Below are 26,072 nucleotides of genomic sequence, written 5' to 3' on the forward strand. Positions count from 1 at the left end.
ATACAGAGAGACCACAGTCTACACAAACACAACACTTTAACCTTTGTGGAAAAATAAAAAATTTAGAATGCAAGGCTATTCTACTGGAGTTTATTTCTCCAACCAGATCACCTAAAAATCATCCACATTGCAGGGAAATCGAATGTGATTGCAGACGCCCTGTTTAGAGCTTAAAGGAATCCAGTTAGAACTGAGGGAATAACCCAGACCAAGGCTAAGAGAACGAATGGAATCAAGTGCATTTGTTGTTTTACATTTTTTTTTCTCTTTGTAGTGAGTGAATCTTATTTCATTCTTCATCAGAGGGAGGTGTCACAACAAGAGGAACCTGTGACTGATTGATACCTATCTACTTCACCAGCTAACTAGAGACATTCTGAACTGTTTAAAGATGACCTGTTTTAAAAACAACTGCAAGGAATGACACTGATCAAAAATGGCTGCCATGAGTCACCTGATGTCTGATGCTGTAAGTTGACCACTTCACTGGAAGATTCCAAATTAATTGCACTGCAGACCTGTTGCATGGAATTTCATTCGTGGGGGGATCAGTGTCAAGGTTCACTTCAAGCAGGGACTCCTTTAAAAGGAATGCATTAAAAATGCCAAGTGCTGCACTTTGATAAGTTGTAGCTTTAACAAGACAATGGGAACTGCCAACCAGCCAGATACTCAACAGACATTCAAAACCCCCTGTGGAGGATGAAATAACACCATCTCCTGTTGATTTCCATCTTGAAATGTGTCAAAAGTTTTGGAGATGAAAAGATCAAAGAATGGGATTACTTGTCTTGCAGTCATTGTTGTAGGCTATGCTAATCGAATTTCTTTCTGGGACTATACAGACAGGAGTTTTAAAAGCAAGTTCTGCCAAGCAGACTTAGAAGAAGGGAGGAGGAAAAACATCAGTCATCTAAAACATTGATGAAAGAGAGCAGAAAAGATCTCTCTCTCAAGTTAAAAGAGTGTCTTCAACAAAGTGCGGACCTGAACCAAGTCAGCTGCAGGATTCCACATTGAACCAACTAACTTCAAATGGCTGCAAAGATCAACAATCTATGCCCCAAAGACAAGCAAAGGACTTAAGCATATATACTCATATAACCTTTTATTGGAGTCTAAGTTTCCTACTTCTGATATTTTTGTGTCGTTGTACATTTATTATTTTTTTTGGGGTTTAGTAACTAATAAACTTACTCTTTAGTTCAAGAAAACCTAGTTCAATTGGCTCCTCATGAACAAATAAATACATTTGGATTGGAAAAGGCATTTAAGGGGAAAAGAAGCTTTGAAACCTCTGTTGTGACCAACCAAAGTGACTGAATAGAAGGGGAGCCAGCTCACTCCTCCTCACCTGATGGCAACAATCTCTACTTCTGTCCTTATGATGGCGGGAGGGTCACTGTTGAAGCAGCTAAGATAATTGGACCTAGGACACTACACTGAGGAACTCCTGCAGCGACGTCCTGGGATTGAGATGATTGACCTCCAACAACCAGAACCATCTTTCATTTTGCTAGGTATGGTTCCAATCATTAGAGTTTTCCCCGGATTCCTATTGACTACAGTTTTGCCAGGGTTCCGTGACGCCACACTTGGTCAAGTGCTGCCTTGATGTCAAATACAGTCACTCTCACCCCACCTCGAGTTCAGCTCTTTGGGCCATGTTTGGACTAAGGCTGTAATGAGGTCTGGAGTTGAGTGGCCCTGGCAGAAACCAACGTGAGCCTCAGTGAGCAGATTATTGCTGATTAAGTGCCGCTTGATTGCACTGTCAACACTTTCTATCACTTTGCTGATGATCAAGAGGGCGGTAATTGGCCAGGTGGGATTTGTCCTGGTCTTTCTGGACAGGACATACCTGGGCAATTTACCACATTACCAGGTAGGTACCAGTGTTGTAGCTGTACTGAAACTGCTCAGCTAGGGGCATGATTAGTTCTGAACACTAGTCTTCATTTCTATTGCTGGAATGTCGTCGGGCCCATAGCTTTTGCAGTGCCCAATGCCTTCAGCTGTTTCTTGATATAAGGAATGAATCAAATTAGCTAGCATTAATTCCCATCTATGATGTTGGGGACCTCAGGAGGAGGCCGAGATGGATCATCCACTCTGCACTTTTGGCTGAAGATGGCTGTAAATACTTCAGCCTTGTCTTTTGCACTGATACGCTGGGCTCCCCCATATTTGAGGATGGGGATATTTGTGAAGCCTCCTCCTCCAGTTAGTTGTTTAATTGTCCACCAACATTTGTGACTGGATATGTCAGGACTTCAGAACCTATAAGTGATCTGTTGGTTGTAGGATTGCTTGGCTATCGTATGCTGCTTCCTTTCTTTGACACGCAAATAGCCATGTTCTAGCTTTACCAGGTTGACACCTCATTTTTAGGTATGACTTTGCTCCTGCCATGCCCTCCTGCACTTTTCATTGAACCAGGGTTGATCCCCTGGCTTGGTGGTAATGGTAGAGTGGGGGATATGCCTGGCCACAAGGTTACGGGTTGTGGTTGTATACAATTCTGCTGCTGCTGATGGCCCACAGTGCCTCATGGATGCCCAGTTTTGAGTTGCTAGATCTATTCTAAATCTATCCTGTTTAGCACGGTGGTATACCACACAACACGATGGAGGGTAGCCTCAATGTGAAGATAGGAATTTGTCTCCACCAGGACTGTGACGTGGTCACTCCTACCAGTACTGTCATGGACAGATGCATGGTGAGGTCGAGGTCAAGTAGGTTTTTCCCTCTTGTTGGTTCCCTCACCACCTGCCAATGACCCAGTCTAGCAGCAATGTCCTTTAGGGCTTGGCCTGCTCAGTCAGTGTGGAGCTACCACGCCACTCTTGGTGATGGACATTGAAGTGCCCCACCCAGAGTACAAAAAGCTAGCACATTCACATTGCTTTGTGCTGTAAAATTCTATTGTCCTTTTAGATTATCCTCAATAACCTGATGTTTGTTACTTATAATTTAATATCTAATTTTATGTCTAGGGTTTTAGCTGCCTTCAATGCATATATAATGTTCATGTATGATTGACTGACACAACTGCATGTTTATCAAGAAATAAGCTTGCAGATAAAATGGAAACATAACTCCAGCATGGATTACAAACGCAATGCTGTGTAACATTCTCAAATAAAAGTTAGTTTAGTGTTTGAGAACAATACTCAAGAAATATTACTCATATCATGAGGAAACCAAACTATTCAGGGCCTCTTTTAGGAATTGCAAATGGACTCTCCATTTTAATAATAGATCAATAAGCCGTGAATTTATGACACTGTTCTGAAAATTTTATGAGCCATGTTTTAATTATGCTGTTGGTATTCAATTTTAAACGCTTAACACTTGGGCGTTAAGGGAAAGTGAAATTACCTGTTAGGTCTGGACATCAAATGAAATGTTAATTTTAAAGGCATAGCCTATCACAATTTTTACAGTAAATAATTAAAATGCTGTGTTAAATTACAGAAATAAAATTAAGCAGTATAAATAATAGCAAGGTAGTAATTTAGTGTTCAAAAAGTCATATTCAGATAAGATTAAACAACATTGAATTAAGAGTTAGGCAGCGGTGGTGCCAGAAAAACTTGCCTGGGTAATAAAACCAATGGGAAAACAGCTTCCACTATAAGATCGGCATCCTTTCTGGACACAGCTGCAGTAAGAACGAACAAATGCAATACCAGCAAGTGCTGAGAATCCAGTAGTACTGGACTTTTCAATACTGTGACATAATCAACATTTGGCATTGATATGGGTGCCAGTCATAATGATAGCCCAATTTTGGGAGACCGGGCACGAAGGATAAAAAGGAAGTGATTTGAGAGCTCCATTTGCTAGCTAACTAGAACCACAGACAGATTACTTCAGGAAAATGTTTATTGGTTCTATACACTCAACAAAAGGAACAAAGTAAACAACTAGACAGGGATCAGCTTCCATCTGGAAACCAAGTTCACAAATAGGTCAAAATATATTCTGCCATTATGAGGATATGGCAACTTTCACTTCACTAAAACTAGCTACAGAAACTATATGCAAATATTTAACTGAAGTCTTACTTTACTCTGTGGATATCTTCACATTATGGTTGTATTTACAAGGTGTTTTTATACTACTCAGCAAATGTAAAGCAAAGTTAAAAAATTACAATTCCATTTTCATATTTTACAGCTGTTATATAATTGCATAAGTATGAACAAAGATGTAGTGGAGGTAAAAGTGAAGTCCCATATGTTTTTACGAAAAGTAGCAAATAGCACTTGAACAGTGTGTGCAACAGGTAAATACACCATTACATATATACCTTTATTAAAAATGGTGAAAATCACATACATAAATCTGTGAAACATACATAGTAACAAGTACCTTATTAGATCAAAATTTTTCATTACTTAAAAATCTATTCTGAATCTACCTGCCAAAAGTTAAATTACAAAATAGTAAAATAAAAACCATTTCATTCATCTTTCATTGGGGTTTTCAAATCTATATTCTAAAAACCTCAACTCTGTAAAACTCGTTAAAATTTTTTATGTACAAAATTTCAGATGTTAACATTCATACAAAATTTACATTCCTAGAAAGTTTAAAATATTTGGAATGGGAACCAAATTCAATCTCAGTTCAAGGGAGTTATTTTTTGTAAGGAACTAAGCCACCATACGGTAGCACATCATTACATACAAGAATAATGTACTCATTATTCCCAGAAAAAACGGTTAAAAGAAAGCAGAGTGCATTAGGAACACACCAGTTACAATAAGAACAATTTTTTTTACATAAATTGTGGCTTAAATTTAAGGTTTTTTTTTATTATAAAGCCCTGTAACAGAATATACTGAACCTGAGACTAAAGGAGAAAAAAACACGATAAACTGGAGGTATATTTATCATGTTAAAAAGCACATGTGTCACTTTGTTCAGCATTTGTGTTTTGACTATTCAGGTAACTTTCCCTTCAAATAAAATTTAGCTTAAAGTACAACCAACACATGATGTCAGGAGGGTTTCTAATATAGCCTTTGGAACCAAAAAGTAACTTATGCCACTAAGTTTTCTTTTGCTCAATTAATCCAATCAATTGGAATTAAAGATTTCAAATTAAAAGGCCATCCTATCCCCTTTTAATGGTCTAAGCAGCTACCCGTAGCTTGACAAAGTAAAAGCTAAAAATGCATTATTTGCTTTAAAAGCAAACTAAATAGACTGTAAAATAATTTTGATTTAATGTAACTTCAGCTGAGGCAATTTTTAAACAAATTGTTGATACAGATCCAATTTCTATGAGGCTCAATCTCATTTCCCCCTTCACAAGACTGCCTGTTGCGCAAATAAGTTGATTTAGAGTGTGGTCTAATTAGAAACTAGAACAATGCAAAAAGGGGCACAGCAAATGATGTTCAAGATAATATAACTGGCTGGAAACTAGACCCACATGAGTGAGCAATGGTGCAAATACTTTAATACAAAAGTAAAACACTGCAGATGTCAGAAATCAGGAATAAAAGCAAAAAATGCTGGAAATGCTCAGCAAGCAAGTCGGGCAGCATCTGTGGAGAGAAACAAAATTGACGTTTCAGGTCCAGATGACCTTTTATCAGTTGAAACATCAGCTCTCTCTTCATAGATATTGCCTAATCTGTTGAGGATTTCCAGCATTTCTTGTTTTTATTATATGGTGCAAAGACTTTATTTAGAATTAACCCCCGTTCCTCAGTACAAATGGTTCAAGTTTCCTAGCTAGTTTCAACATCTTTAAAAATCAAGATGACACTGAGATGAGGGGATTGTTCCGGACAAGCAATGATTTTTAATCTCAATTAAAATATTAAAAATTGCTAATCTGCTTTCCAAAAAATTGTAAGAAATTATGCAGGTGGAAATGTTACAAAAATTCGAACTTGCATCTTAATGAATTTTCTAAAATGCATCCAGCTGAACAAAACCTGAGTGGGAGAGAAAGTGTGTGTGCGCGTGTGCGCACACGGACATGTGCTTGCGCGTAGGCTCAGAGGGCTGGGAATACTACTGAACTGGTTAGACTGAATGAAAAAGCTTCCCAAAACCTTAACTGGCCTTTTCTGTTTAAAACTTCTGTTCACGGCTTAAAACAGTAAGCACCCTTTTGCAAAAATTCAAAAAGTTCGCTTATTAAAAATAGCTGGTACACTTCTATTTGAGACAAAACATGCATCAGTTTCATTTACATCAAGGGCATGTCTTAAAAATATTCAAGTAGTGAAAACTACAGTTATACATTAAGTTTCATAAATATAAATTTATAGCATGAATGAAATAAGATTGTTCACTATTTAGGAGTTAAGTGTAGACAGTTGATTGGGCAACCACATTCTTTTAAATATAGACTGAACATACATTTTTCTGCAATATTTACAACAGTAATTATCTCCAGTTATCTACAAAACATTACAGTGTTTTGCACAATTGCTTCATTGTAGCAGTAATGGTTACATCAGCAAGTACATGACTATAACCACAGATAAACACCAAATAAAATTCCTATTCTACCAATTTACTAGTTTCCAAGCTCCAGTGCATAGAAATCATTTGTATTTTTGTTTTATGCCCACTGAGGGACTTTACTAACCACCATATTTTTTATATTGTACACAATTAATTGCAAAGGCACAGTTTTAATCCATCCCAGATTAACTTGACCACAGGGTTAAAAAAAGAGTGCTGTAGTCAAGGTAAGTACAGTCAAATGAGATTTCATTTTTGGGAATTGATCACCCTACTTTCAGAAGATAGCACGCTAAGAGTTAAGTACATAATTTTAAAATGGCTTGAATTTTTTTTGGGAGGGGGAGTATTTTGCTTCACAAACAGTTTTGCTCACTGAGGGATGATTAAGTTGATCGAGGTTCAATTTTATCTACTCATGGAAATGTAAGCACCAGGGTGTACATGAAATTCAGCCCATCTTCTCATAATTCCTGTATTTTTGAATGGTGGAATAAATTTGGATGTATTAAAATGAATTAGTTTCAGTCTCCAGCTCACAGCTATTGCCATTAGAACTCCTGGCCCATACTCCATTCGAGTAATTCTCATCGCCTGCAAGAAATGGAAAACAAATTACATATCTTAGCAGATTCTATTTACAGCAGAATTTTTCCAGTTAAAGTTCTCAAACTATTTCACATTCTTTCAATTTTGTAAGTTATTTAAATCTAAAAACAGAGCGGGTGTGCGGGGGTGGGGGAAACATTCTTAACCAATGCAAGCAAGCATAGACTACTTTGTTCAACTTATACCTGCAAAATAATTTTACATGAACACAATTTCATGCTTCCGTTAAACATTGCAAACTATTTCACCTTCTAGTAACTATGCTAATTTAATATAAATTAGCAAAACATAAGATTGATAGAAAAATAAATATACATTATCCCACTATTTTCATTGTATTAAAATCATAATTTTTTTTACTCCTTACTAGTGTATTTTGAATTAAAAATATACTTGCATGAAACACTTCTTAAACTGCTTGGAAAATAGGATTTTAAGTTTCCACATTGCTCAAATCATTCGGTTTCAAGGGAAATTGGTTTAGGCTACAATGAATTTTTGAAATAACAGCACCATCTATCAGTGATACTTGGAAGTACAAAGTTTCATTTGTACTTTTCCAGTCACAATGTAAATGGGACAGTTTATTTAATACGAAAGTAAACTTTTGTTTCCAGCAACTTATTTGCAGGTATCTGCAATTAGTTTTTTGGTGCCAGGAGGAACCACCCCAATGATTCACCTTCACGTTTTTTAATTTTCAAAGTAGAATAACATCAGTTTCATGTACCCAGATAATTTGGCTGAAATTGAATAAAATACAATTGTTTGCCTGAAACTAAACAAAATATAATTGTTCACTAGTTAGGAGTTAAGTGTAGACAGTTAATTGGGTAACCACATTCTTTTAACTGGAGACTGAACATACATTTTTCTATAATATTTACAACAGTAATTATCTCCAGATCAATGCCAAATAGGATTCCTATTCTATCAAGTTACCAGTTTTCCAAGCTCCAGTGAAGTTGTAATAGTTGTATTTATGCAAACTTTTGGGCTCCATACTATAGGAAGTGCTGATGCAATTGAGACAGTATTGGGCAGACTCGTTAGGGTTGTGCAACTGTGGAAAGTATTTCTTGAACGTGAGTAAAGCAGAGACCACATCAACATTTAAGGACAGATTTGAAGGAAAGGGAGATAATGATTTAGGAACAGAGCAGACCAGGTCAAGTGAGGTACAATAAACAACACTGATTTCTATGTAATAAAAACAAAAAGTGCTGGAAATACTCAGCAGGTCTGGCAGCATCTCAATATTTTTGGTCAAATATGACTTCTTTAGAACGGGGAGAAGTCATGTTCAACTCGAAATGTTAACTCCTCTCTCCACAGATGCTGCCAGGCCTGAGTATTTCCAACATTGTTTTTATTTCAGATTTCCAGCATCTTTATTTTATCGATAAATATGTAATTCAATGACTGGTACAATATCATCCACTACTCATTAAAAAGCTACATCACTGGCTAACTAATTTATTAATTAGAGATGTCACTTTATTTACATTACTAATCCTTTATCCTGTTCTAGATATAAAGCAATAGACTAAGTCAGCAGGAGAAATAAGAGACAGAGTAATAAAAGGACAAAGGTCAATCATGGCTTTAAAATCACCAGAATAGTTTGTCCCCTTTTTTGACCTATTGTAAAACATTACCTAAATAATAAGGCTTTTTATTAATATCCCTGCTGTGAAGTAATGCAGCTTATTAGCTGAGATCAACACTTCTTTTTTGGTAAAAGGTGTGGCTCTAAGTTACACAAATATTAACACTGCTGTGACGACCTTTGATTTGGAATCAGTACAGTAAGGAAAATTTATACTTTCTTTAAAAGGTCTGTGGAATCTATAATTGTTTTTAAGAATGTTTGAAAAGGACTTTTAAGGGTTTACATCAAGTGTAAGGGATAAACTGTAATTTTATTGAATAGGAAATACTGGTCTATGTGAGATGGTGATCTGAAAGCAGTACCACCAGGAAGGAAGTTAAGAAAGAAGCCATGTAGCTGGCAAACGCAATGGAAAGCTGCAAACACAAGGAGAGATACAAGCAGAGGAGCTTGAAGGTGAAGGTAATCAGCACACAATTCCAGACACAGAATGAAAGCAGACATAGAAAGAGAAAAATACAGAATTCTTGTGATGAGAAGCAGTAAATCATTCTCAGGAAGACTTCAATTTTTCTGTTTGGCAGTTTTGTACAGGCTGGCTAAAAAGGTCTAAAACTTGAAAAGCTGTGTGGATAGCTCAGAGACGTTGAAGAGTTGGGCAATTTCCCAGAAGTGGCTAAACCGTGAATCAGAGTGTTATTAGTTGGTGGTTGAAAAGGAACTCTGGAATGCTACACCATCAGGACTGTTGTGATCCAAGGTAAAGAAGGTTTGCCAAAGTGTGTCTTGCTGACAAGAATTGTAACTGTGAAACTCGAAATTGAAAGCTGTTGTCAAACAAGACTCTGACATACACTGCATGAATAAAGAACAGTATATTGTGGAACTGTGTAGCAATGTAATGCCACATTTGTGCAGGGAGTGATGCACATGCAATCACTATGTTGTATAAGATGCATCTTTGATGCATTGATTATTTAAAGTAAAATTTATCTTTTTATTTTAACTATCGTTTGCCTGTTAACTTATGTTTTTTTATGTTTAGTTTTGCCTGTTAATTTGCATTGGTTCTGATTTGTGTTAAAGTACAAACTACAAAAAGTAGAAACTTGTTGGTACTTCATCTGGGCTCATTCTGTAAATTTGCTCCAGTTACAAAGCACATGTCAATCATGTTTAACTCGATTTGAGTTTTTATTTTGACGAAGTAACAACAAGAGTTGGTAAGGGTAATGCAGTTGATGTGACGGAAATGGGCTTTCAAGAGATGTTTGAGAAAGTCCCACATAAAAAACTTGCCAGCAAAGTAAAAGCCCAAGGAATAAAAGGGAAAGTGGCAGCATGGATATAAAGCTGACTGAGTGGCAGGATGCAGACAGTATTGGCGAATGGTTATTTTTCAGACTGAAGGTAGGTGGTATAAAGGAGTTCCTTGGGGAGGGGGGCGGGTGGGCTAGTACTCGGAGAATGGCTTTTCTAGGTATATAATAATCACCTAGATTCGGGTGCATAGGCCACAATTTCAAAATTTGCAGATGGCCCAAAACTTGGAAATAATCTGGAGCAGGATAGAGACAGATTTCAAGAGGACATAGACAGGTTGATGGAATGGGTAAACAAGTGGCAGATGAATTTTAATGCAGCAAGGTGTAATGTGATATATTTTGAAAAGAAGAACGAGACGAGGCAATATAAGCTGAAAGGTACAATTCCAAAAGGGGTGCAGGAAAGAAGAGGCCTTGGGGTATATTGTACAAACCACTGAGGATGGCAAAGCAGGTTGAAGTAGTAGCTAAAAAGGCATTCAGGATCCTGGCCTTTATAAATAGAGCCAGAGCACAAAAGCAAGGCATTTACGATGAACTATTACAAAACAATTGTCTGGTCTCAAGTGGAATAGTGTGTTCAATTCTGGTCAGCGTACCTTAGGGAGGATGTGAAAGCTTGAGAAGGTGCAGAAAAGATTTCCAAGAATGGCATCAAGGATAAGGGACTTCAGTTACTTGCATAGATTGGAGAAGCTGGGTTTGTTCTCCTTGGAGAAGGTTGAGAGGGAATTTGATAGACTTATTCAAAAACCATGAGGGGTCTGGAAGGAGTAGATAGAGATAAACTGATCCCATTGGCAGAAAAGGCGAGAATCAGAAACTTTAAGGTAATTGGCAAAAGTACCCAGGCAACATGAAGAATTTTTTTTAATGCAGTGAGTAATTAAGATCTGGAATTCACTGCATGTGTGTGTGGAGAAGTCAATCTTGACTTTCAAAAGAGAATTGGAAAAGCACTTGGAGAGTAAGTTTGCAGGGCTATGGGGAAAGAGCGGGAGAGTGGGACTAGCTGAATTGCAGCTGGAACAGACGTGAAGAGTCGAATGGCCTCTTGTGCTATAAGCATTCTATGATTCCAAGTTATTGCACTGACTAGGATAAATGCAAATTCTTCAGCTTCATCTCACTGCTGACCAGAAAATGCTCTGCCACTTACCCAAATAAGGAGGAAATGTTCTGGTGGTGGGTTGGGGTGGGGGTAGGGGGGATGTCTTTAATTGAAGGTAGATAAAAGAAACAAAATCCAAAATTTCAAGCATTAGCCAAAAGGCCTTGTAACTTGTGATGTTATAGAATTATATTATGTACTGCACAATGGAACTGTCCTCCTGCGGATTAATTGCATTGTGATTTAATCTGGCATGCTACAGCTACAGCCAGGGAGACAGCAAGAGATATTAGCACTTACTTGGACTGAAATGACTTTGTTTTCTTTGATTCTGTAATGCATTGTTTACATTTGTACAGCTTCTCACTATGACAACGAAGATGAACTTGGATATTCTTCTGGCGAAAGAACGATTTATCACACAACTAAAAACAAACATTTTCCACAGGTTACCTTTTAGAAATTGTTGTTCGGTAGTACAGTGCTTCAGTATTGCTGAAAAAAGAGACGTACTGTCAAAGCTTTTCATCTTGCATTTATCAGGACAGATACACAAGAATACCAATTGTAACGGGAACATAAATATAAATTTATGCAGTATAAATTATTGTTCCCTTTACAATTGGTATTCTTGCGTATCTGTCCTGTTGAGTGCAAGAATAAAAACTGCAATAGCATGTCTCTTTTTTAAGCGATGCTTTTAGAAATTAGAGGAGTAATGGACAAAACAAAATTTGTGCTGAGATGTAATTTAAGGCAATCAGGGCTTATGGTGTACAGTAACTGATTAAGTTAAAGACTATTATGTGGGAATCTACATTATAATGGAAAACAATGAAATGTATTTTAATTCAGATCATTGAAAACAACATACCAATAACTGGGCATTCATCTGGTTACAGACATTTATATGGGATAAGAACTGATAGCAAAACAAATTGCGAAGAAAATAGATGAGGATAGAACTGCGTATTTAAAATACTCATTTAAAAAAATGCGCATTTTATAACACTATTTCTGACATAGCTCTATTATTGTATTAGTTCTTTAAGAATCAGTGCATGAACTATCCCAACCTTTGGGAAATGGCAGGTCCCTCAAAACTGTTAAGTAACTTATTACATTTAAAGTATTATTTAAAAGTTGTATGAATTTTCTTAAAGTCTTTTCTTTATTCCAAAAGCTCCAATTTCTACAGTAAGTTTCAGAATTCTTATTTTACCATAATTTCAATGTTATTGCCAGGATGAAGTCCCATGAGTTGAGTCTCCCTTCTTTGCCTGCTTTAGGATGTTAGAGCATTTCTGTGCAGCTCCACAAGGAACTGTAATGCAGTAAACTACATTACTAGCTGGGGATGTAGATTTTCAAGACAACCACATCACTTATAAAGGAAAGTCAGGATTTTGATAGCAACTGTGAAGCTGGTCCAAAGTCATGTTGTTTAGTGTTTACTAAAGAACTATTTCAAGATAATCCAGTTGATGACCTCAGGGCAGCCTAGCAAAGAAGAACGCATAATGCAAGTGCATCCAAACAATGAAAAATTCTCCTGAGGTTACCTTTCTTGCATAAAGGGAGAGTTCTTGGAATTAAAATACTCTCTTTGGTTCTTTCCCCTTTAAAGCAAAATTTTTTACTAATCCTAATTACGCAAGTTCAGATAATGTTCATAGTACTTACCAGACACCGCCAGTTTTTTCCCTTAAGGTGTTTCACTCTGTGCACAAACAGAGAGTCACAATTTGTGAATGTTGTGCTACATTCATAGCAGGTATGAGATTCTGAAGCTTTGGTCTTTTTCACTTTTTGTCCAGCAACGGATTCTCTTCTTGTTGTCAGTTTTAATGTTGAATTAACTTTTGGCTGTATTTTCTTCAGGATTTTTGCAGCTCCCCGTAAATTCTAATGAAGAAAATATATGTTCCTATATTTATATTTGTGGTATCATGTGATCACATGGGCATGTCACTTTCACTAACTTAAGGCATATACCCTTTCAAGGATGTGCTGTGCTAAAAGATTTATCATTTCATTATATGAACAGCATCTCAGAGTGAATCTAAAGCCATAAATAGCAAATGATTATTTTGCCCATTCCATGATGTTATTCGTATCTGCTTTCAAAAGACAATTTTCCTCAGTACCAAATTTATACTGGTGTTGGGAGCAGATGGGCTTCTGTATAATAGAGAGATCACTTACAGATTGCTCAGCAGGCTAACTTGCCATTTGATATATCCAGCTAAAAGGAAATTAAAAACTTAACAATGCTTAGCACTTGCATTTTATACACGAGGTTTGTATTTGCTTGTAGTCTTATAACTCCGTCTTAGCTGCTGTTCTAAACAACAAGGATACATTCACAGCACAACTGTAATATTAGTACAAAGCTGTTTCCTGGAGAAGGCAAAAGGTCAGTTCTATCCTTGAAAGCCAATTCAGACTGCATAATCATAGCACCGATTTGAAGCCAAGATTGCTTCACCCAAGTTAAAACATATTCTCTGAGTGGACTAACTTTACTCAAAGGATCAGATATATTGCACATAGACGATGGCAGTAACTACATTTTGGCGCAAGCAATATCTGACCTGTTGGTCAAGAAATCTACTTACAGTATTCGCCTTCAACAAGCAGAACTCCTGCCCTTAAGCAGCATGAAAGCTAGACAGTTTCACATGCTATGAAGCGTACAATAGTAGGCTGTAAATATTTTCCAAGAAATTTTTCATACAGACCAACTAACTTTAGGGTTTCATTTTCTCAAGGCAGTAACATATTTGAAAAAGGAACATTGCAAAACTGTGCTGGATTTCCATTGGGGTTGAGTTCAGTCAGGGAACAATTTTATTTCCTGTGATATCACCCAAACATCTGGTCAGCACTTGCAAAGGAGGCCAATACTATGCTGAGGTAGACAACCCAATATCTCAAACTCCTCCACGCAGACTCCACGACCAAAGGATTTCAGAGCCAAACTGAAAATCTCGCATCATATCATAAACTTTGGAGTTCAAAAGCATACTGGAGTGAGGGCATATTGGGAATTTTAGCATTTAATATACTAAAATCATATTATGACCCAATGATGAGCTTCCGGCCATATATCCTCAGCATCCCTAACACTGCCTATTTCTACCTCTATAACATTACCCAACCCTATTCACTGTATCAGCTCATTTGCTGCTGAACACTGCTCACCATCCTTTCACATTCTATCCTCCATAAACTTTCCCATTCAAAACTCAGCTGCCTGTATCCTTACACACTCCGAGTCCTGTTCATCCATCATCCTTATGTTCGCTGACCTACAACGGCTACTGGTTAATTAAAGCCTCAATTAAAAAATTCGCATTCGTGTTTTCAAATACCTCCATGGGGTCACCCCTCCCTATCTCTGTAATCTTCTCCAGCCCCACAGTTCTTTGATATCTGTGCTCCTCGAATTTGAGCGTTCCCTAATTGCTGTATCACTGGGGACGCACCAACTGCTTCAAAGCTTTGAAATTCCGTCCCAAATCCTTCTCAGCCTCTCTTTCCTCCTTTAATACACTCCCAAGAAAAGTCTCATTTGTCCTAATATGTCCTTATGTGGCTCAAATTCTGCTTCATAAAACATTCTAAGGCGCTTCACAGGAATGCTATGTTCAAGGTGCGATATAAATACAAGTTGTTGTTGTTCCTCTATAAAACCTTGCTCTTATTTTAAGATTGTGTTCCTGCATTGTGGGTTCCACACCAAGGGAAATAAAGCCTATCTAACCTATCTTAAACACCTCAATAAAATCAATCTTCAACTTGCTATATTCAAGTTAACACAAATGCAACCTGTCCTCATAATTTAACCCCTTAAACCCTGGTAACATTGATTTATTTGTGCCTCGAAAATCCTTCCCAAGGTGCAATGCCCAAAGCTGAACACAGCACTCCAGATGGGGTATGACCAAGGTTTTGAAGCATAATTTCCTACACTTTGTATTTGAGTCCCCTTGAGAAATCCTGGTAAGGTTGGATCTGGGAACCCTCTGAAAATTTGTTCTCTAAATAAGGTCAATCCAGTAGGAATCATCAGCTCAATCGATGTGGTAAAAATTAATCCTGCAAATCATTTTAAATTCCCAAGGCGAGTCACTTGGCATACGCAGCTGTTTAAGAATATTGAAAGATTTTAAAGATAATAGACATTGTAAAGTCTCATTGTTGCAAAGCCCGCATAGGTCATATTCAAAAACAAGGTTCAAGTTACAGTATTTAACAGAAGTGACTTCTTACAGCTAATCATTGGCTTGAAACAATCAATATTACATTTTAGGAAGCTGTACTGAATAGGGAACAGCAACTTAAGAACTATACTCTCCAGAGAAAGCACACTGTCACAGTACCACTAGGTTGTGCCAAAGCCAGAAAAGGCCTACTGAGTTGACAAATTAGGATATGCCAACTGTAAAGTGAAAAGTGCAGTTAGCAACACTAGTTATGCTACAGGTTTGCTTCTGGCTCCAAACTATACTCTGCCTGCCAAGAGGGATTTCACCTGTGCAAGCTTACATAAGAAAATAAGAATGAGGAGAAGTAGGTCATTCAGTCCTTCGAGCCTGCTCCACCATTCAAAGAGATCATGCCTGATCTTCTACTTCACCACCATTTTTCTGCACTATCACAATATCCCTTGATGCATTTAATATGTAGAAATGCATCGCTCTCAGTCTTGAACATACTCAATAGCTGAGCTCCCACAGCCCTCAGGGGCAGAGAATGCCAAAGATTTATCAACCTCTAAGTGGAGAAATTCCCCCTCATCTTAGTCCTAAATAGCTGCCTCTTATTCTGAGTGTGCGCACCCTGGTTCTAGACTCCCCAGCCAGGGGAAACATCGTACTTGCATCCTTTTTTTAGTCCATTCATGGGATGTGGGCATTGCTGACTAGGCCAGAATTTACTGTCCATCGCTAGTTGCCCTTAAGGTAGTGGTGAGCTGCCTTCTTGAACCTGCGGCCCATATAGTGTAGGTACACCCACAGTGCTGTTAGGGAGGGAGTTCCAGGATTTTGAACCAGCAACGGTGAAGCAACAGCGATTTAGTTCCAAGTCAGGATGGTGAGTGGCTTAGAGGGGAACTTTCAAGTGGTGGTGTTCCCATGTATCTGCTGCCCTTGTCCTTCTAGGTGGTAGATGTCGTGAGTTTGGAAGGTGCCGTCTAAGGCACCTTGTTGAGTTCCTGCAGTGCATCTTGTAGATGGTATACACTGCTGCCATTGTGCGTTGGTGGAGGAGAGAGTGAATGATTGTGTGGATGGGGTGCCAATCAAGTTGGCTGCTTCATCCTGGATGGTGTCAAGCTTTTTGAGAGGTTTTGGAGCTGCACTCATCCAGGCAAGGGGAGAGAATACCATCATACTCCACTGACTTGTGCCTTGTTGATGGTGGACACACTTTGGGGAGTCAGCTGGTGAGTTACTCACCACAGGGTTCCTAACCTCTGACCTGCTCTTGTAGCCACAGTATTTATATGGTTGGTGCAGTTCCACAATACTCTGTAGATCTGTTTCTCTTAACCTCATTTCTCCACATTATATTCCAGCTGCCAAATTTCTGCCCACTCACTTAGCCTCTCCAAATCCTCTTGAAGCACATTTGCATCCTCCTCATAACTCACTTCCACCTAGCTTTGTGTCATCTGCAAGCTTGGGAATATTACATTTAATCCCCACATCCAAATCATTGATATAGATTGTGAATAGCTGGGGCCCAAACCCTGATCCTTACGGTATCCCACTAGTTGCAGCCTGCCAACCTGAAAATGATCCATTTATTCCTACTCTGCTTTCTAAATGCTAACCAGTCCTCAATCCATGCCAGTATATTTTCCCCAATTCCATGTGCTCTAATTTTGTTTACTAACCTCTTGTGCAGGACTTAAATCAAAAACTTTCTGAAAATCTAAATATACCACAACCACTGGAACCTCATCGATTCTGCTAGTTATATCCTCAGAAAGTCCAACAGGTTGTTAAACATGATTTCCCTTACATGCTTTCAAACTCCCATTACCCCTGTTGTTTGTTAGGGAGAGCGGACAGGAGCATCTACATCATAAGGTTAGTAAGCTGCAATAAAGTTTATAAAGCTCCCAAGATCGAAAGGCCTATTTGAACATTTTCTAATACAACTTTAGACTGCACGGAACTACGCCCTGTGTCAAGCCGAACTGTGAAGTGGTCTGTCCATCCAGACTGTTAAAAGACACATCAGGGCTTTACTTAACCCTTAAGTTTATTGATATCAACATAAGTAGTTTTTTTTAATATGAAAGTGGCTGTACCACTGAACCAAGATTTATTCTAAATTTAGCCTTTTCAATACTTGACCTGATATTGCTTAGTTCTTATAGTTGCTAAAAGAATGGTTTTGCAGATCGCTACTTTAAAGCAAACACAAAAACATAGACTATTACAGATCAGGAGCTCACCATACTTGATTTTCAAAAGAATTATCCAATTACTCCCACTCCTTTGCACCCCCAAACTCGGCAATTTTTTCCGCAAATATTTATCCAATTCCCTTTTTTTGAAACTGCTTCCACTACACTGTCAGATAGCAAGCCAGGACCTGAAATGCACTAAATTTTGAAAATTCTCATTTCATTTCTGGCTCTTGTCAACTATCTTAAATCTATATCCTCTGTTTGCCACTTCTTCAGCCAATGGAAACAGTTTCTGCTAATTTAGTCCATCAAAACCCTTCAGGGTTTTTAACACTTATTAAATTTCCCTTTAACCTTCTCTAGTCTAAGGAGGACAAGCGCAGCTTCTCTGTTCTCTTAACTGAAGTCCCTCAACTCTAGTATCATTCTAGTAAATTTCCTCTGCACCATTGTAAAAGCTTTAACATTTTTCCTAAAGTGTGGTACCCAAGAATTGGACACCATATTCTAGCTGAGGTCTAATCTGTATTTATAAAGATTTAGCGTAACTTCCTTGGCTTTGGAATTCTGTTTCTATTTATAAAGCTTTCAATTAACTGTGATCCCCATCAACTTGGGTATAAAATGACTAACCACTCAATTTTCACTTCACAGTTTATCTTGTCATCCAACTCTTTAGATTGAAAACACTGCCCTTAATTCTCTATAACAAAGGAAGCATACCTTTGGTAGGTCCGTGGAGTCTATGAGCTTCAGACTAGCACTGGTTACTCTTTGCAACTTTATTGCCTTCTGCGAGGTAGACAGTTGTTTATCTTTCTTTATAGTGTTAACATGAGCATATCTTGCCTTTTTTTTCCCCAGTGTGCTCTTAATGTTCAAATTTATTAGCTTCTTTCCATACAAGCCAACAGGTTTAAATTTCTTTATCTTTGCTGCTGCACTTCTTTTCATCCTCTCTGAAATTTCTGAGCACGATGACTTTCTTCCAAAGCTAGGTTCAGTTGAGCAACAATTCAGTCTTCTATTGACCGGTGTGCGTTTGACAGAAATGGCCATTTTAGAATTTGCTTCCACAACCACCTTTGCTTTAGCTGCACGGTTGCTCTTTAGTGTGCGACTAGGAGACAAATCAAATTGTTTACTGTTAGTTCGGTGGGGTAGCTTGTTAGTTTTTTCCTTACGTTGAGGAGACATAAAAAATCCAAACGAAAATCCAGCTTCGATCAGTTTTTGTGTAGGTATGCGTTTCCTTTTACCCAGCACAGGAATACTTCCAACTGTTGGTATACTGTGCAAAAAAGCACCCAAATTTTGGTTTTCAGCATCTAAAGATCGACAACCGGTGTTTTTTACTTTTCTTCTGGTTTGCTGTGCTTCACTTATAGAGGTCCTAGTCTGCTTCCCTGGATCCTTGAATGCAGTTAACTGTTCTTGATTCTTTGTCTCTTGTTTAGACCTCAAGTGTGATGAAATAGGCTGGTCATTTCCTATTGGCTTCCTATCTAGTTGAGTTGTTGCCTTCTGCTCATCTCCTCCTCCAGGAGTATTTTGGTAAACATTTGGAACTAGTTTTTTCCCTTCATACTTTCCAACATTATCTACCCATGTTTTTGTAGATAACTGGTTTAAAGGATTTTCATCTAGAACTTGTCCCATTTTACTTTTGGATGACACAGCCACACAAGTGTCATCAGAAAATGACTTAATTGGTTTCTCAGTCTGCACTAATGATATAAAATGCCTTGGTAGTGTTCTTTTAGATACACATCTTCTAAGAGCAGTATTTTTTGGACAACTTTGCATCATTAACTTACACTTTCTACAATTCATAGTTGAATCACATGACTGTCTGGTCTTCTGTCTGCCACTTTGCCCATGATCTGTCAGGCAAGGTGACACCTTACATGTTGTGCTTCCTAGTAAGGAAGAACTTTTTACACTTTTATGAGTGGCACACCTTCTGCTTCTTCTAGTCAGTGGGCTCCCTTCTGTATCCTTGTTGTCACTTGCCTGAGATTTTGATAACACTGCTTTTTGCTCTGCAGAAATGACAGAAAGCTTTTCGCCATTTTTTGGAACTTTTGTGGAAATATGGAGATTTGTTTTGCACGGTTGTGAATTTTTTGCTAAAGGACCGTTTCTCCTGCTACTGCCTTTAGTACATTTATTTCCTTGTTGGGTTTTCTTGTCAAGACAACTGAATCGCCCTCGAGTTTTAGGATTACTTATTTGTGTTTTAGGTGGAATGCAAACCATTTTCTTTTTGGTATGACCCTGAGACACACTATTTTTATGACTTGAAGGTTTGTTTAGTGCAAGAAATTTTTTGTTTAAGTTTTGATTGTCTCCTTTTTGTTTCTGTACTGGTGGTAGAATCTTTTCAATGACAACAAAGCAGTTGGTAAGTGCTTTTGCTTTAACCTGGTCTTCTTGCAATTGAGTTTTTGCAATGTCTATTTTTCTTCTCTTTGTTCCAGTAAGCAGTGAATAATTTTTTATTTTAGCCTGTCGAAGTCTCCTTTTTTGTTTCCAACCAGCCTGTTCTTCACCATCAGTAACAGAAGTTTTTCTCCGCAACCCTAATACGCTAAGCAGTTTGTACTTCTCGGTTGTGTTAGGAGAATAAAGTTCTTCTTCAGTGGTCATTTGTCTAACAGGTGATCGGAGAAGTGTGCTCACCCCTTTACAACCAGAGTTGTCCTGAGTGCTTACAATGTTATGATCCAAATGCTTTGACATTCTTGTACGCGGTTTAGACTTTACAGGAGTTTTCTCAAAGCTGCATTTTCTTTGATGGCCAGCATTTCTTGACATGCCAGCAAATTTCAGGTCTAAAGAATTAGGAATATTACTCAATGCCTTATTTGCAGATGAACATCTTTGTGGGACAAGTGTTTTAACTTTTGAGAGGATTTTAGATGGAGTTTTATCATAAAAGCCTAATAATTTAAATCGTCTACTAGGACTTTCCAATGTCTCCATTCCAAGGCTATCGACAGAAGTTTCAGAATGTACTGGTACCACTTTGTCTTTGAAAAGTCTTGGCTGCATTTCTTGAAGTTTAATAGTAAAATCTGAGACTTTTGTTTCTCCTTGACTCACTGCTGAATGCGGTTTTGCAGTAAAAACATCCAGTTTCTGTTGTGTTGTACCATCTTCTAACTGACCGAACTTATAGCAAATATCTGAAACATGCTGTCTAGGTCCAGTTAAAGAATGATCAATAAAAACTTCAAACGAAGGAAATTCCTTTTTTTCTTCTTTGCTACCTTCCGCCTTGTGTGCTTTACTGTTCCCTGTTCCATGCAATTGGTACAATGCTGCACACATCTCAACCACTTCCCAAATCCGCAGGTGCCTGGCTAGAGCAGATGTCTCAGCAAAATAATCTGGTTTTAGGGACAACGAAGATGTGTAGGAAAATTCCAATAGTGGAAGGAAACTCTTGCTGCTGAAACCTAGAACACAAAGAATAAAAATATTTAAAAAGCAGAATTGTTCCAGTGAGTTGCGTCATTGTAATAGTGAATTCCTCGGCACTCTGTCAAATAATGCTTCCACAAGCAATACCTTTTCCCATTTAAAGTTTGAATTTTCATTAACACTGGAGGCAAAAAAAAAATGGCAAAGGAAAGCTCTTTCACCCTTGAACTGCAGAAGCTATAAATAGCCCAAAATGTTTTGATGGCATCATTAGCAATCAACAAATTTTGACTTCATCCAGTAGCCTGACAAGCATTCAAACATATGCAGGCGACCTCAAAGTGGTTTCAGGACCACCCCCACTGTGCAACTCAAAGACTTCTTCAACACTATAACTATTTCCTGCAGAATTTATACTAATTTGCCCCTATTTTATTACCGAGCTTATTTTTAAAGCTTCAAAGTCTTTGCTCTCATCTATGTTTCCAGTGCATTTTGGGTGTTCTGTAGAATCAAAGGTAACAACTTATCCCATTCAATGATTGCATTTCACAATCCAGTTTTCATTTCATTAAGCTTGTGCATACATCTAAGGGAGCTACTATTCTTTCACAATTGATTTTCACTATGTACCTTGTTCAAATCATAAACTTAAGTATCAAGATACAAATTACTAACATTATATGCAAAACCAAATGAAATGTTTAAACAATGAAAGCAGTTGAACTACTTTATCACAAGGAAAGTACTGTGACTTAATAGCTGTTAAACCATAAGTAATTCAGTATAGAAAATTAAATTATGAAAATCGTTTCCTGCGTTAATCGAGAACACTAATTGTCTCATTAATATGAATTTTGTACAGCAATGCTTCAGTCACAAAAAAGGATTTCATGGCATTGGACATTAAACATGTTTTTCATAGTTTTTTGTACACTTTTATTTAATCTAAAGCTTCCAAATTGGGGGAACCCACTACACCGGTCTTGATTTAGCAACTACAAAAACAATACAAATCCATAGTTCCTGGCCTTCCAAATACATTCTAAATAATCAACTGAAAGAACAACTTCGCTTATAACGAAGAGCCACAAAGGTGCACACAACATGGTGCCTTGTTTTAATTAATTTACATTTTTCTCAAGTTGCTGATGCCAACAGATCTTGATGTTCTAATTCAGGCTTCATCCACCAGTGAGGCAACAGTGCTCAGAACAGCACTTCTCAGGCCCATGAAATTCAAACATATGTGAGAAAGAAATACAAGCACAAATTGAATTATGTATATATCACATGATATTTTACAGCAAAGAAACAGGCCATTCAACTGCAGGTCGATGCAGTGTTTATGTTTCACTCGAGCCTCCTACCAACCTAATTAAACTTATCATATCAACATAATCTTCTATTCCTTTCTCCCTTGTATGTTTATCTAGCGTTCCCCAAATGCATCTGTGTTATTTGCCTCAACCACCATTTGCAGTACCAAGTTCCACATTTTAACCACTCGAGTAAAGAAGTCTCCCATGAATTTCCAATTCAAATTATTGGTTGAATTAGTATTTGTTATATCGGCTTAGGTGGCCTTCAACAGTCAAACTTACAAGTATAAGGGTAGCACGAGCCATACTTGGCTTGGCAAACAGCACAAGTAATATGCCATTTACAACCCAAGATGAAAAAAATGTCAAACCTCAAAAGCCTTGGTGTCAATCTTGGTTAATCAGTACAATTTGAAATACTAAAAACAGGCGACTCTACTGCCAGTCTATAGCTAGACAACAGCAATTATGCTTTGACCAGTTGCCACAGTATACTGAAGCTTCACTTTGTAACACTTGCACAAGTACTAGAAAGAAAGGTGAGAACTTGCATTTGTGTAGTGCCTTTCATGTCCTCAGGATGCTTCAAAATACTTCTTAACAAATGAATTGATATTTTTGAAGCATAGTCACTGTTTTATCTTGCATATAACAGCCAATTTGTCCACAGCAAGGTCTCACAAAAGGCAATGAAATAAATGACTGGTTAATCTGTTTTACTTTTAAAGGTGATAACTGAAGAATAAATGTTAAGCAGAATATTGGAAGAACCCTCTGCTCTTCTCCAAATAGTGCAATGTGATCTTTTACATCCGCTTGATGGCAGACAGAGACTTTAAACCAGGTCTCATTCGAAAGTATGCCCCTCGGACAGTGCAACATCCCATCAGTTTTGTACTGAAGTGTCAGCATAGATTACATGGTCATCTCCGTAGCATGAACTTGAATCCATGACCTTCAAACTCATTAGTTCACTGGGTTAAGCTGAGACTAGAAATAAAATAAGCTAAGAAAATTATTTCAAAGTTCTTCACCTTTCAAATCCACAATTTTATTAGAAGTAGATCCTTTCTCTGAAAACAGATCCTGGAAGTATTCACTAACAGCTGCTAACACAGCACGATGAGCTGGATAGGATGTTTTCTCCACTATCAAAGTTACATCACAAAAAAGGCCTTTAGAGCGTTGACTGTTCAATCTCTCAAGCACTTTGGTACAGTGTGTAGGCAATTCACGAGTTATATGCTTTTCTTCTGAAATCTGCCAAAAAAAGGTACATAAATTTAACTGTTCACAACAATTTTTTTCCCTATTCTGAGCTACTTTTGCTTTCATCTTCCTTTTCCCAATTCCAAGAATATCATTCACCAGTCATGGGAGCAGGTAATACATTGTCAGCCCTTGCACAGGTGCTCCAACTTGTCTAATACTACACAATAGTGGATTTGACTGACTTTTCCACAGATTTTCCCTCTGTTCTTCCCATCTGAGAAATCATCAAATCTCTGCTAGCAGCCTTCCCAGAATGCCTCAAATACAACTGAAAAATCATAATCGCAAACTAACCTCATGTCATTTTGTGGTGAATGATGTTAATACGTGCAAATGGAACAAGGATATTGCTACCTGGTATAATTTATGATCTACAATGGATGCAACCTATGATAATTGTTGGATATTGTTTTTGAATTTTAATATTTAATGAGCTCTAAATTATATAAACACGCAATACATCCAAAAAAATCACTACTTGAGTCACCAATAATGTAACCTAATAAAAAGAAATGCTTGTCAAGTAAACAATTCTATAAAAGTTCTGTAAGAATGTTAATGATCAGCCTTTTGTTTCAACTGGTTTGATCATTATGTTCTTCAAAGTAAAATTTCAAAGTAAAAATTAACATGTTCCTGAAATTCTATTAACCTGAAGCTGAGGGACATCTGAATTGATTTGATTTTAGACTCAATTTTGACACTAAAAATGCAAATCTGTCTCCAATAATGGGAGCCCTTCAATACAGCATTGCACTAATTAAATTTTTTACATTCTCTAGTATAGACTATGAAAGCATTGCAGAATTTTGGTGATTTATGACAAATCTCATTTATTCTTCATCCCCGTGCATGCTATCTTACACTGGCTTCTGATCCGGCAACATCATAATTTTAAAATTCTCATCCTTAATTTCAAATACCTGTCGGATCTTGCCCCTCCCTATTTCCATAACCTCCATGAGCCCTGCAACTGCTCCAAGATCTTTGTACTCCTCTAATTCTGGTCTTGAGTACCCCTAATCTTAATCGGTCCACCATTGGTGGCTGTGCCTTCAATAGTTCTTCTAAAAATCTTTGACAATTTTTACGATGTGTAAAATGCACAAAGAATGAGTGGGGCTACTTGGAAAGAAAGAATCTCTATTTTATATAGTGCTTTTCACAACCCTAGAACATCTCAAAGCACTTTAGCTTTATAGCAAATTAAGAATTTTTGTACTGTAGTCAACATTATGTCTAGAAAATATGGAAATCAATTTGCATGCAGCAAGGTTCCAATATCATTGCAATGATGACTAAAACAGATAATCTAGTTATTTAGTTGAGGGTCAAATGTTGGAACGAGGGATAAACTCCCTAGTTTTTCTTTTGAATAGTGCTTTGGGTTATTTTACAACCACCTGAGTGCGTAGACTGTGGATTAATGTCTCATCTGAAAGTCAAAAACCTCGGACTGTACAGCACTCACTTATTACTGCACTGAAGTGTCAGCCTCTATTAAGTGCTCAAGTCTCTGGAGTGGTACTTGAATGCACACTCATCTGACATGTGCCCTTGAGATATTGCACTGATACCATGTACGTGCATGAGGACAGGACAGAAGTGTTTTATAAGTAAATCACCTCAGTTTACACAAATGAAGCTTTACAATTATCTGAAAAGGATGTAACTATCACTTATATTCTAAACAATTAAAGAAGTTGATGAGCAAAAAAAATCACAGAACTGTTACAGCACAGGAGGCGGCCATTCGGCCCATTGTGTCTGCACCAGCTCTTCAAATAAGCAGTTCACTGATTACCATTCTCCCACTTTCTCCCTGTAACTCTGAAGTTTCCTGCTTAGAAAATCACCCGGCAGATAGCACACATCCCAGAATACTGATAAGATATTAGGGAGGAAGAATTAATCATGAATTTCCAAGTAATCTTTGGAAGCTGGAATTGTGCCAAAGAACTGGAGGGTGACAATGTTATACACCACTTTAACAAAGACTTAAAGGATAGATTAGGAAATTACAGGCTGTTATAGTTTCATCTTGGCAAAACTGGTGCAAGACAAAATTAACAATTAGAAAGATATGGATTTACAAATGACAAGTTGCACTTAACTAATTGAGTTAAAATTCAAAGAAATTAGTGAATAAAGAGAATGTGGTGGATGTGCATGTGAATCTTTAGAACATATTTGATAGGGTGGGACATAAAATACTTGTTACAATGTGATGATGGCTGGTGATCAAAAATCAGACTGCAAGAGTAAATAAATGTTTTGCAGGTTGTTGGGTACTGGTAGCGATGTACTCGGATCTAATTTAAAACTCCCTCTTAGGCTCCATTTGCATAAATACTGACTGGGACAGGGACTGCAGGAAATTTTGCTGAAATCAAATTAGGTTGTTCAGAAGCTATAAGGGAGAATGCAGAAGATTTTGGATCACAGATAGGTTAGTGGAACAGGCAGATAAGGT

General features: G+C 37.6%; 1 protein-coding gene across 2 annotated transcripts in view; it reads right to left on the reverse strand.

The window, feature by feature from the left end:
• Positions 1-3,874: 3,874 nt before the first annotated feature.
• LOC121290769 overlaps positions 3,875-26,072 on the reverse strand; it is a 34,834-nt gene continuing 12,636 nt past the window's right edge. For both annotated transcript variants that reach the window (XM_041211662.1, XM_041211663.1), the window contains exons 3-7: positions 23,362-23,587; positions 18,303-21,040; positions 12,836-13,057; positions 11,453-11,577; positions 3,875-7,089 (exon numbers count right to left, since the gene is read on the reverse strand). In XM_041211662.1, coding sequence (XP_041067596.1) covers positions 7,083-7,089; positions 11,453-11,577; positions 12,836-13,057; positions 18,303-21,040; positions 23,362-23,587 — 3,318 coding nt within the window. In that variant the 3' untranslated portion in view covers positions 3,875-7,082. The remainder of the gene's footprint in view (positions 7,090-11,452; positions 11,578-12,835; positions 13,058-18,302; positions 21,041-23,361; positions 23,588-26,072) is intronic.

The sequence above is a fragment of the Carcharodon carcharias genome, chromosome 18, assembly GCF_017639515.1.
Source record: "Carcharodon carcharias isolate sCarCar2 chromosome 18, sCarCar2.pri, whole genome shotgun sequence".
NCBI lineage: Eukaryota > Metazoa > Chordata > Chondrichthyes > Lamniformes > Lamnidae > Carcharodon > Carcharodon carcharias.